This window comes from Xiphophorus hellerii, chromosome 2 (genome assembly GCF_003331165.1).
Source record: "Xiphophorus hellerii strain 12219 chromosome 2, Xiphophorus_hellerii-4.1, whole genome shotgun sequence".
Lineage (NCBI taxonomy): Eukaryota > Metazoa > Chordata > Actinopteri > Cyprinodontiformes > Poeciliidae > Xiphophorus > Xiphophorus hellerii.
Genome location: NC_045673.1, coordinates 852,199 through 864,222, shown reverse-complemented (window position 1 = coordinate 864,222; position 12,024 = coordinate 852,199). Strand labels below are relative to the sequence as shown.

At 42.1% G+C, this 12,024-nt stretch overlaps 1 protein-coding gene across 4 annotated transcripts in view; it reads right to left on the bottom strand.

Moving 5' to 3' along the window:
- Window positions 1-12,024, bottom strand: part of cdh13 (cadherin 13, H-cadherin (heart)) — a 310,128-nt gene that overhangs the window by 149,015 nt on the left and 149,089 nt on the right. For all 4 annotated transcript variants that reach the window (XR_004341798.1, XM_032582655.1, XM_032582639.1 and 1 more), the window contains 2 exons: window positions 10,420-10,425; window positions 9,987-10,139 (listed from right to left, as the gene is read on the bottom strand). Coding sequence is in view for 3 of the 4 variants with exons in the window: in XM_032582655.1 (XP_032438546.1) it covers window positions 9,987-10,139; window positions 10,420-10,425 (159 nt within the window). In the remaining variant the exon portion in view is untranslated. The remainder of the gene's footprint in view (window positions 1-9,986; window positions 10,140-10,419; window positions 10,426-12,024) is intronic.

The following is a 12,024-nucleotide window of genomic DNA, read 5'->3' as shown; positions in this document are numbered from 1 at the left end:
ATTTCTAACATTTATTGCTTCATATTCAGTTATAAAGTAAAAACAGTTTCTGCTCCTCAGATCCAGAAACAAACTCCCTGAAAACCTGAGATGTGCAGAAAGTCCAACTCATCTGCTGCTTAGAGGTTTTATTATATTTCATCTTTCTTTGGTTTTTCAAAGGACTTGTTGTTACCTTCATTTTTCTCCTTTAATTTTGTGAGGAATACTTTTTCTGCTACATAAATAACCCTGCCTTCATTTCCAGTTTCGGCAGCTCCTCTCCTTGGTGGCGAGATTCAGCCATGTAGGAATATAACGTGGTGATGTTTGTGCTTCATGTGTGAGCGGCTGAAAGATGAGCCGACCTCGTGCCAACGGCCGGTGGCTGCATCAGCCTCAGCAGCAGCAAACAGGCTGAATTAGCAGCATAATGGCTGCTGCTCAGCAACAGGCACTCAGCAGCTAATCAGGTTATCCAGCTCTGCGGCTGGACGAGAGTATCTGATAGGGTGGAGGGCAGCTTCTAACGTAACATGAACACAAGACTGATCCACCAACAAAATGAGATCAAAACAAGTCTATGAAGTTAAAAAGAAAGTTCAGCAGGAGGAGAAAAGAAACGGTGAAAAGGAAAGAAAATATCTAAAGCATGTAATTATTTAGAAAACAATCCTTCTCCTCCTCGTCTCTGGTTTAACCCAAACTGATGACTGAAATTACTCGGTTCATTCCCAACACGTGAAACTATGTTGTGCATATAAACATGTTTCCTTCCAGCTGAAAACGTCACCGATAAAAAATCAGACCAGCAGGTTTGATCAGCGAAGAGCAGAAGGGTCACCGTGTTTTCTGGAGCACGGCTTTTCTACCGAAACAAGTTAGTCTGCTCTGAGCGGAGGTGGCTCAGTGTGTAATCACAGAGTGTGTGTGTGTGTGTGTGGGTGTATGGGTGTGTGTGTGAGAGTCTTTTATCTAGAGCCCACACACAGCACGTCCTGTTCTCCAAAGCCCAGGAAATTAGTGTCCAGCCAGGCGGAAAACAGGTGTGGGATTTAGACAGCTGGACTCACCTGTCCAGGCCTCAGGCTCATAAGAATCACACACACACACACACACCTCCTCTTATAAATGAAGAAACCTTCAGATTGGAGAATCTGTTTCTTCAGCTTGTTTTCCTGCAGACCAAACGCTGAACGTGACTTCCTGTGTTTAGCTGCTGTCGGTCTGATGGATCTCAGGAGGAATCGTTAGCGTAGCTGCAAAGCTGGGCTCATGGCGGCGCTCTGTTGGTTCTGATTGGATTTTTTTCTGTTTCCTGATTGAATCGTTGCTGTTTGAACAATTATTCCCTCTGGTTCCGGATGCTGAGCAGCTGGAAGGATTTTTATTCTTCACTTTTTTTATTTTCAGAAAGTTGCTAAGATTAGCATCTGAAAAGCTCAAATAATACTTGAACTTTGACCCCAAATCCCAGCGGATTTGAAAAGGATGCTTCATGGATGCAGAGAGAAGAGGAAGTTCAAACCATTATTTCCACAACTCCAGCGTCTCTCTGCCCACTCAGAGGCGCAGCAAAAGCAAAGGAGGAGGATTAGCACAGCTGCAAACAGCTGATGATGTCATCCAGGTCATGTTACTGTGGAATATTGTCTCCACCACCCAGATGTGGAGCTGTTAGCATGTCATGGTGGCCAGGCTGTCATCCACCAGCAGTCTCCAGTCAGTTGCCTGTTGCTTTAATATATTGTCTCATCTCAAAAACAGGACTTGGTTCTGGGGTCAAATGTTCTGCAGCTGTTCCACCCGCAGAGCTACGTCAGATTAACCAGGTTCCCAATAAAACCGTTCAGTCTGCAGGTTAGCCTGCAGGGCATCAGGCGCAAATCCTGCAAACACACCAAACAATTAGGAGAATTGTTTGTTCAGTGTTCTGGCGAAATGAAAAGCTTGGAGCAATTTGTTGCTCACGCTGTTATGAATTTTAATACTAATCCACCCAAACATGCCCTGTAATGCTTACACTAGCACATTTCTAGTGCATGTGATTACTTTCCAAACAGGGGATTGGTGGATATTATCTGGATTTCATTAGAATCAATGTATAGCAAACGAGAGCAAATGCAAGCAGCTGCAATAAATATTCAGAGATTAAAGGCTCAGATGAGACACCCAGAAAATACGCTAATTTTTTTTATTATTAATATGGAGAAACTTATTCTGGAGGATCCATTTACTTCAGCCTAAAACTGAACTATTTGCTTTTCACGTCCTGATTTTATACCAACCAGAGATCTCTACCTGCTCTATCGCTGGTTATATCTAATGATATATTTAATCCAGACCAATGGCGGAGCTAGACTTTTTTTCAAGGGGTGGCCAAAGGGTGAGCAAGGCTTTATCAGAGGGGTCCATATACAAATGATGAACGAAAGGAAACAAATATTTTCTCACACACACTCAAATTAAAATGGTTTATTTAACAAAGATTTGCCATGACCAAACAAGACGTTAAACGGCACTATGGAACAGTGAACATGTAAATGTAAACTCAGAGCCCAGAATATGACCAAAAACAAATTCTCAAAAATAAATAAATAAAACTGGCTCCAAATAGTAAACTGCAAGACAATACCACCAGAGCTGACCAGCATTATCCTGGTGGTATTTATAAAGGTTTGAGAAACACTGCTATGGTCAAATAAGCTTTCAATGGAAACAACATACTGCAAACTCAAAGCCAGGATACACTCAGGAGAGCATAATTCTCCGATTTTGGTGGGAAGAAGCAAAATGTTTTACAAAGTCATCCATGTTGAGGGTATGTGCCCTCCTTGACTCAACACTGAGAATGCCAAGATGACTTAACCTGTCATCAGCCATAGTTGTTCTAAGGTGGTTTTTGATCAGTTTTAGAGCAGAAAAACTTCGCTCACAGGACGCAGTACTGACTGGGATAACAACTGAAATCTTACAAAGTCTAAACAGCTCATGAAAAACCTCTTTATAAGGTTCCAGGAACACAACAAAGTCAAGTAAAGTAGAGGGTCTCTCTAACCCACCGTTTTCTCTCCTCAGAAGAAGCCGTCTGGTTTGGTGAACCTCATGTTTAAGATCTTCTAGATCTGACTCAAATGTCTGTCCAAAAGCATACAGTGTTTCCTCTTTCAAGAATAATGGGCTTTTTGGGACTAGAGCCTGAACCCCCAGCATTATCTCACAATTCTTCTGTGAAAAACGCCTCTCAAGCTCAGCTGTGAGACAGTCAAGTATCTGATAAAAGACACCTCTGTTAAAATCCTCATTACTTTGGTCACTGTGCCTCTGTCCTACAGTAGTCATGGCTTCTCCAGGTTGGTCACTGCTGCAGGGTTCTGTCTGGTCCTGGTCTGGCCCTGGTTTTTGCCTCTTTAAGAAGAACTGGGAGATATTCCCTTTTCTCTTCATTTGGGCTCTACACTTGTAAGACTTGTTCATCAACAATCTTTCTTATTTTGAAATCCTGGCCAGAGACCTTCTTCTAACTGCTATTAGAAGAAGCCATCACGGCTTCTTCTAATAGCAGTTAGCCTGTCAGCTAGGCTATGCTAGCCTAAAATAGCATCTCAATGCGAAACTTGTAAAATCTCTTCAATGTTTGAGCTTCTTCCTCCAACCAGACCTGCAGGCCTCAGATCTTTAAAAGTTATAGATATGATCTGCTAAAGAATCACAACATTTTTCTCCTGCATGAAAAATAAATAAATACAGGTGAAAAAAGAAATCCCCGGAGTTACTTTTTGTTTGGCACCCAAACAAAAAAGCCCTGCTTTGAGGAGACCGTACTCTGCTCCTTTGAAAGCCAGGATATCTAAAAATCTAAATTTTAAAACAGCTGTCAATTCACAGCGCCTTCCTTTTCAACTCCTTTCAGAACTTGAGATTGATTCTTCTTGGTTCTTGGCTTTTTTAAGCCGTTTCCTTGTCATTGTACTCTGGCTGACTGACAGAATATGGAGTGGAGTATGGAGCCCGTTGGATGTGCCATCAAAGGACGGATCCGTTTCATCTGCAAGGCGCCGATGAAACAATGAGCTCTGCAGCACACCAGCAAAATCACCAGAAAATTTACCAAATGTTGAAACCTAGACAAAGCCGTCTGGTTTCAGGTGGAGTTTTAGTTGATGTTTGAGACTTTCTACGGATTCATAAACATTAATGCTGTATAGTTGAGTTATGCTTTATTATTTGAGCTAAATGCCAGCGTGACAGAGACGAGCGCGCTCAGACGCCTCCCCACCGCCGGTACGGTGGTGACCTGTGGTGCTGCGGGTCATCCTCTACCTGTGTAAACAAGCTCACCCCCCACCACTCAGAGCGCCTCCTTCCTTCCTCGCTGCCTCTCTGCTTTACATCTCATTAACATTCATTCTCACACTAATTGAGCCTAATAGGAAAATAATGTTTGACATTAAATCTCTGAGCATGTGGCCCAGCTGATCTCCGTTTGTTCCTTCACTGTAAATGTTTCCGTTGGTGAGGAGTTGGTGTGTTTGCTGCTTCTGTTTTCAGCTCTGCTTTGCCTAAATGGGCCTTTCCTGAGTTTTGCTTAGTTTGCTTTTTACTAGCAGCAGATTTCCAGCAACTGGAACTCCAAACTCTACTTTCCAAACTCCAACCGCTGCATTTAGGAGATTCAAAGACAAAACCATTAAAATGAGCTTTTTCAAAACCAGTGGGGATTTACGTAAGAATTAATTTTGTTCTAACTATTGTTTGGTGTCTGAATGAGAGGAGCTGCATGAGCAGAGTAATGGAGAAACCTCTGTCAGCATCAGGAAATGCTTCATTAATATTGTTTATTAAAAAATCCAACATAATCAGAGAAAATTAGACAAAGACAATAAAGGTGGTTTGTTTGTAAAGGAAACCTTCTAATTCTTAGGCTTTTGAATTAGCAGTTCATCAAAATTTGGTTACAATTTGATTTCTACTATAAATGATCATAACAGTGTAATCACTGCGTTACACAAAGATGATTAAATTTGGTAACATCCTCGTTCTTTTTGGTCCAAATGTCTCGTCTCAGCATTTCAATACAAAGAGAAACTGGTTAGCTAAAAGTCCAGACAGAGCAGGAAATCCCAGGGCAGAGTGACTGAGGTCATTTAACCAAGACAGGATCTGACATCGTCAACAAGCCACACCAATCAGCAGCTGTCAGTCAGTTAGTAAGCAAAGTCCTCAGTTAGCCATCAGTTAGCCCTCAGTTAGCCCTCAGTTAGTTCTCAGTTAGCCATCAGTTAGCCCTCAGTTAGCCATTAGTTAGCCCTCAGTTAGCTCTCAGTTAGCCATCAGTTAGCCCTCAGTTAGTTCTCAGTTAGCCCTCAGTTAGTTCTCAGTTAGCCATCAGTTAGCCCTCAGTTAGCCATTAGTTAGCCCTCAGTTAGCTCTCAGTTAGTTCTCAGTTAGCCATCAGTTAGCCCTCAGTTAGTTCTCAGTTAGCCCTCAGTTAGTTCTCAGTTAGCCCTCAGTTAGCCCTCAGTTAGCCCTCAGTTAGCTCTCAGTTAGTTCTCAGTTAGCCATCAGTTAGCCCTCAGTTAGCCATTAGTTAGCCCTCAGTTAGCTCTCAGTTAGTTCTCAGTTAGCCATCAGTTAGCCCTCAGTTAGCCCTCAGTTAGCTCTCAGTTAGCCCTCAGTTAGCCCTCAGTTAGCTCTCAGTTAGCCATCAGTTAGCCCTCAGTTAGCCCTGAGTTAACTGGCGTTTCAGTTCCAGCTTCGTCTTCTGCTTGCAGGTGAATCAGTGACGCCCAGCAGAGGCTCAGACCAAACACCGTCATGGAGTTCATCAGTTTAAACTTCCTGCGGCGGAGGAATCAGCAGCGAGAGCGTGGCGCTTTTAGAGCAGGAGAAGAAGAAAAACTCCTCCATCCTGCAGAGTTTTCCTGCAGTCATTCATGTTTCACAGCGTTGCTCGTGTTGCCAGGACACTTTGAATTACATAGCTGTGAATGTGCAAAAAAACTGTCAAAGTATTAATTATACATTTTTAAGCTTAAAAAAAGAGCACTTTGTTTGAATCAAGGCCTTTGAAGTGAAGGCAGTTTTAATCAACCTCTGAATATTTCATGGTTCATGGTCCACAGGCGGAGGGGGACACCCTGAGAGGCCTTCAGGGCTGCGTGGAAATATTAACATGATAAAGTCCTCACTGTGGAAACACTGCAGCCAGAAAATGTTAAAGTTTCCAAAACTCTCTCAGTATGATTAGAGAAGGCAGAGAGATAAATGATGGAGGAAAGTTCAGAGAAACAGCAGAAAGACGAGCGAACGGAACCACAATCACCAGTACAGACGGACAAGAAACATACATCCATCAGAACCACAGCCCAGTTAAACCTCTTTATTACCGTCGGCATGGTAACCGCATACGCTGCAGCAACGACGACATATAGGAACTTAGAAGAATTACGGATTCACACATTAAATTCAGCTGGAATGGTTGCATCTTGTCTTTAGTTTTTACAAAGTTAGGATTTATTTCTGAGTTTTCTTCATGTTTTTTCAGGATGGTGCCCTGAAGAGGAGGCCGGCCCGTTTGGACCGCGATGGCTAACCCTTCCCACGGCTCGTCTTCTGGAGTCCAGGACTGGATATTTATCCTGCCTGTCTTCAAACTAAATAAATAGTTCTGCTAATTAAACTAAAAGAATGTCAAAAAGGACAAAATTCACAAAAATAAAATGCAGCAGATTTCCATCTACTCTGTTTTCTGTCGTTGGTCGATGTGTGAACTGTGTTATTATTTATTATTCTGCAGCAATAAAAACTAATTATGTAAATGATTCTGACTGTTTTAGATTTGGATTAAGTTATGAACATATGGAATCACACCAGCTTGGTACTTCATTTTATTTAGGGGTTTCAGAGTAAAGGGGGATAAAATGTGCATATTTTTGATTAAAAAAACAGAAATTGTTTCCATTGTTTTGTATTTTTTATAATTCTACAGTCCTGACAAAATAAAGTGAATTTTGTTGATGTAACAAATCCACACAGCTCAGGGTTTGAATACTTTTCGAAAGCGATCTTTACAAAACATCAGATTATTCTACTAGTCAGATTTTTACTTTTATTGTCCGTTAGGTTTTATTTAGAGCTGTGGCGCTGCGCTGGGTGTTTCTGCTCTTCTGCACTTTTTCCTTTGATCATCATAATTTCAAACATTAAATCCGTTAAAGAATGAAAATGTGCGTGAAAGAAGCTGACTGCTTTTAAGTCAGGAGAAAATGACAAAAGCAACATTTCCTCTGTGATGGTCGTTGTCATTAGTTTAATGACTCATGTAATATTACCCATTCAACTCAAAAATGTCAAACTCATTCTGAGACATCTATTCATATCTGGCAGACATGAAATATCTCAGGCCTGTAGCAACACAAAGCCTCCTGTGTTTCATGTGTTCATACTGGCTCTGAATATTGTGATCCTACAATGTGATCAGAACTTTGTGTTTTGTTTTAAAGTTTCATGTCTATATTATTGTTTGGTGATTTAGAGCCACAGAAATTATGAGAAATGCAACATTTGATCTTTTGAAATGCATAATTTTATTATATTTTTCATATTTAAAAGATGAGAATCAGTAAGAGGAAGCGTTCGATATGAGATCTTTCACTTACGCTCTGCTTTCTGTGCATCAGAGGAAAACTGGAACAGATTCATAAATCAGACCTTTACAGTCATTTAACAACCAAATGGAAAAGTTTACTTGGACTTTAGTTTCTCTTTAAATTGCTTTTCTAGACTTTAGATTGATCATTGCCAGCCTTCATTCCCATATCTGTTGTTTAGTCCAAACAAAGGCATTTATCAGGGTTTTGGCTGCCAGCAGAATTGTGAAATGTTCCTCATGAGACTAAATAAATCAGTTTGGAAATCCAGAAAATGTTTGTGTAATCCATAATTAACAGTAAATTGTTTTAAGACAAACCGGGTTTACTCAGTGGGATGATCACCTGCTTGACATCGACACAAACATTCAACTGAAAGTTTGTGAATCAGCCGAGACAATCAGCGCTTTAGAATAATCTGTAAAATATTCTAGAGTAAACTAAGAGTTCTCAAAGTGAGCTCTGCTGCAGGAAGCTCACTTTGAGCAGAGGAGAGTCTCTACTGCCAGACAACCTGCAGCAGAACAAACATCACCAGATGATGCCCGACCGGATCTCAGCCCAGCAGCAGAACCTTCTGGAAACACAGTCTGACCCAGAGACGAGCATTTTTATCCAGTGTTCTGGTTCTGATGCTTAAAGCTGAAGCAAGGTTTCTTCCCCCAGTTACTAGCCCCCCGCCAGGCCAAGCGTTGCTCGTTTTTGTTTTTAGGAAATATATACATATATTTATATACTGTATATATACATATATATATATATATGCCCAAATCACGGCAGAATTAAATGTGCACCTCAACTCTCCTGTTTCCACCAAAACTGTCCGTCGGGAGCTCCACAGGGTCAATGTACACGGCCGGGCTGCTATAGCCAAACCTTTGGTCACTCGTGCCAATGCCAAACGTCGGTTTCAATGGTGCAAGGAGCACAAATCTTGGGCTGTGGACAATGTGAAACATGTATTGTTCTCTGATGAGTCCACCTTTACTGTTTTCCCCACATCCGGGAGAGTTACGGTGTGGAGAAGCCCCAAAGAAGCGTACCACCCAGACTGTTGCATGCCCAGAGTGAAGCATGGGGGTGGATCAGTGATGGTTTGGGCTGCCATATCATGGCATTCCCTTGGCCCCATACTTGTGCTAGATGGGCGCGTCACTGCCAAGGACTACCGAACCATTCTGGTTCAAACATTGTATCCTGAAGGAGGTGCCGTGTATCAGGATGACAATGCAGCAATACACACAGCAAGACTGGTGAAAGATTGGTTTGATGAACATGAAAGTGAAGTTGAACATCTCCCATGGCCTGCACAGTCACCAGATCTAAATATTATTGAGCCACTTTGGGGTGTTTTGGAGGAGCGAGTCAGGAAACATTTTCCTCCACCAGCTTCACGTCGTGACCTGGCCACTATCCTGCAAGAAGAATGGCTTAAAATCCCTCTGACCACTGTGCAGGACTTGTATATGTCATTCCCAAGACGAATTGACGCTGTATTGGCCGCAAAAGGAGGCCCTACACCATACTAATAAGTTATTGTGGTCTAAAACCAGGTGTTTCAGTTTCATTGTCCAACCTCTGTATGTATGAATGCATGGATATGTGCTGGTATGTATTTTAATGTAATTGCATTTTCATGTGCAAACATGTGAATTTATATCTGGAGGCTTCGTCAGACTGAGAGATGTAAGAGGTTGGGAGCCTGATCCTTACTACCGGCAGCCATATTGGAAAACTAATGAACAGAAGATGATGAACACCTGTTCATCTCCTCACATCTGCTGCTATTTACAGACTGACTTATTTCAGTTTTTACAATATCCACTTAGCTTATCAGCAGCTGAACGTCCCCAGTCACAGTAGATTCCTCAGAACAAGATAAGGTCAATTGGCAGCTTAAAAAGCAGACTCTCTCTCGCCTTATCTCCCTCTCTTTCTGCCAGAGTAATGCCTTTATTACACACACAAATCCCAGCAGGCCTCTAAAACAGCCTATCCTCTGCGTCTGACGAGGAATAAATCACCTATTTCTGATAGGATCAGTCCTTTTCTTCCCAAACAGCACCGCCAATATTTGGATTGTGTGGCTGAAAATCAATGGGCACTTTCACAAACTCCTCCATAACAAGTTTTCTTTTCCCTTCACATGATAAAAATCAACGGCCCGCAAATTCTCATGAATAAATTCTCAGAGTTGGAAAGCAAATAACTGGTGAACAAAGCGGCAATCTAACGAACAAAGAAACTGACACTTGTCAAAGGATCAGTGGGCAGAAAGAGCAGAGAGAACATCCAAACAAACAGGACGAGCGCGCGCGCGCACACACACACACACACACACACACGTGCACTGACCTGGTAGGAGTCGATGGCCTCTCGGTCCAGTGAGCGGCTGACTGACACGTCTCCTGTGTCTATGTCAATGGTGAAAAGACCTTTGGGATATTGGTCAGCGCCGGGGCCTGTCAGTCGGAAGATATGGTGCACTGGCTTCTCAGTCAAAATTACCTGAACACACACACCCCCACCCCCACACACACACACCAAGGTATCAGCAGCTGAAACATCCATAAACCTTTTTCCAACATCATTTACAATCAGGCTGCTTTCTTTCATTAAAACTACCAACAGTTTGAATTGAATGTTGATGAAAAGGCATCGCAGGTGAAAGGAGCAGCAGCCACAGGAAGCTCCTGGTAAACTGAGGCGTTAGCTTAATCTGCTGGATTATGGTGTGTGTTTGTAAGCAGCAGCTTCGTTACAGTAGAGGCGAGAAGCAGAAACTCACATGAGACTGTCGTTTCCAGCAGAGTCGCCGGGTTTCCCGTCGGCCGGGTCAGGCGGTGAGAAAAGCAGAGACACAAAGAGAGAAGGTTAGCATCCAGGTCAGAGGTCAACGGCGACAGACACGACAAAATGACAAAAAACATTCAAAACTCATCAGGAGAAAATACTGACATACAGAAAATACAGCAACAACCTTTTTCACTGCAATTTCTGAGACCAAACAAATGAACAATCATTACAAATAAAATCTGAAAAGTGTGGTGGGAAAACAAATTCATCACCCTCTAACTGAAGGTAAAAGAAACACGTTGCTGCAGCTGAGAGTCTTCTGAGGAAAGTTTCTACCAGACTGAAAACCACTAACAGAACCAGGCCTGTCACGAAAACAAATTTTACTGAGAGATTAATTGTCTCAAAAATTATTGCGATAAACAATAATATTGTTTGTAGACCATTTTAAACTGATTTAATGGAAATGACGTAATAATGCAAACAATATCCTGCAAAAATAGATGCAATTTATTTTCAAAAGAACATTAAACACTTTAACTGGTGAAAAAAAATAAAAATGAAATGGATTCTCAGTCTCCATTAGCAAAAAATGGGCTTGAATAAAAACTAAACAACATCAAATCAAAGTGGAAATAAAAACTACATTAAACCAAAAGAGTGCAGGTTATGAAGTCTGTACACCATGTTGCCCTTCAATAATCAATAGGTTTAGATAAAGACGGTCATATCAGACTCCTGATGCGATATTTCTCTCCTCCCTTAAGCCAACGTCAAACAACACGATTTTGTTTTTTGCCCCGATTTTCCCCTTATGACAATCTTACTGATCGGGTCCAGTCGGTAGAACATCGGGACCGCTCCGATCTAAATCAGTCATATTCAACATGTTGGATTGTCTTGGCCAGTTTATCACTGGTTTTCCCCGACTGGGAGCGAGAACGCAGCCTGTTGAATGTGACAGGTAGCCAATCAGAAAGCGCGGAGGGGAATCCCAAACAGCTGACACGGCGCAACCCGAAGTCCAGCGGACATCAGAGATGATATGTGGAAACATTAATGTTTATTCAACATTTCGTGTAAAGAATATCCACAGAAATGACAGGAAGAGGAGTTGGAGTGAAACTGGTACCGCAGTCTTATCCAACGCCTTTTCTTTTTGTTACATCTTTTATGGTTTAAAATAAGTTCACAAACCATCGCTATTGCTGCCACGTCATCAGCCGTGTTTGTTCACTCTAAATTCACGTGTGACATCGAGGATTTTGATGGGATTTTCTGTCTGAAATCTGAATGTCGGTGAGAGAAATCGGTCCATGTGGCTGTGTTGATTGTGCCGTGTGTCCGGCCACACGGCACATCAAACCTGATGGAACCTGATGGAACCTGATCAAACCTGATCGAACACCTACAATTTTCTGTCGGTTAATGTGTGGTCTCTCAGGTTTTGAAAATGGGCCAACGATTCTAAAATGGTGTGAACTAGGTATCACAGTAAGGAAATGAGGAAGGGAGGGTCAGTGGAGAGCGCCGGAGTTGAGCCATTTTTCTGCCAGTGTCGTCAACAGAAAGAGAAAAAGGCCGGAAGAGATGACAG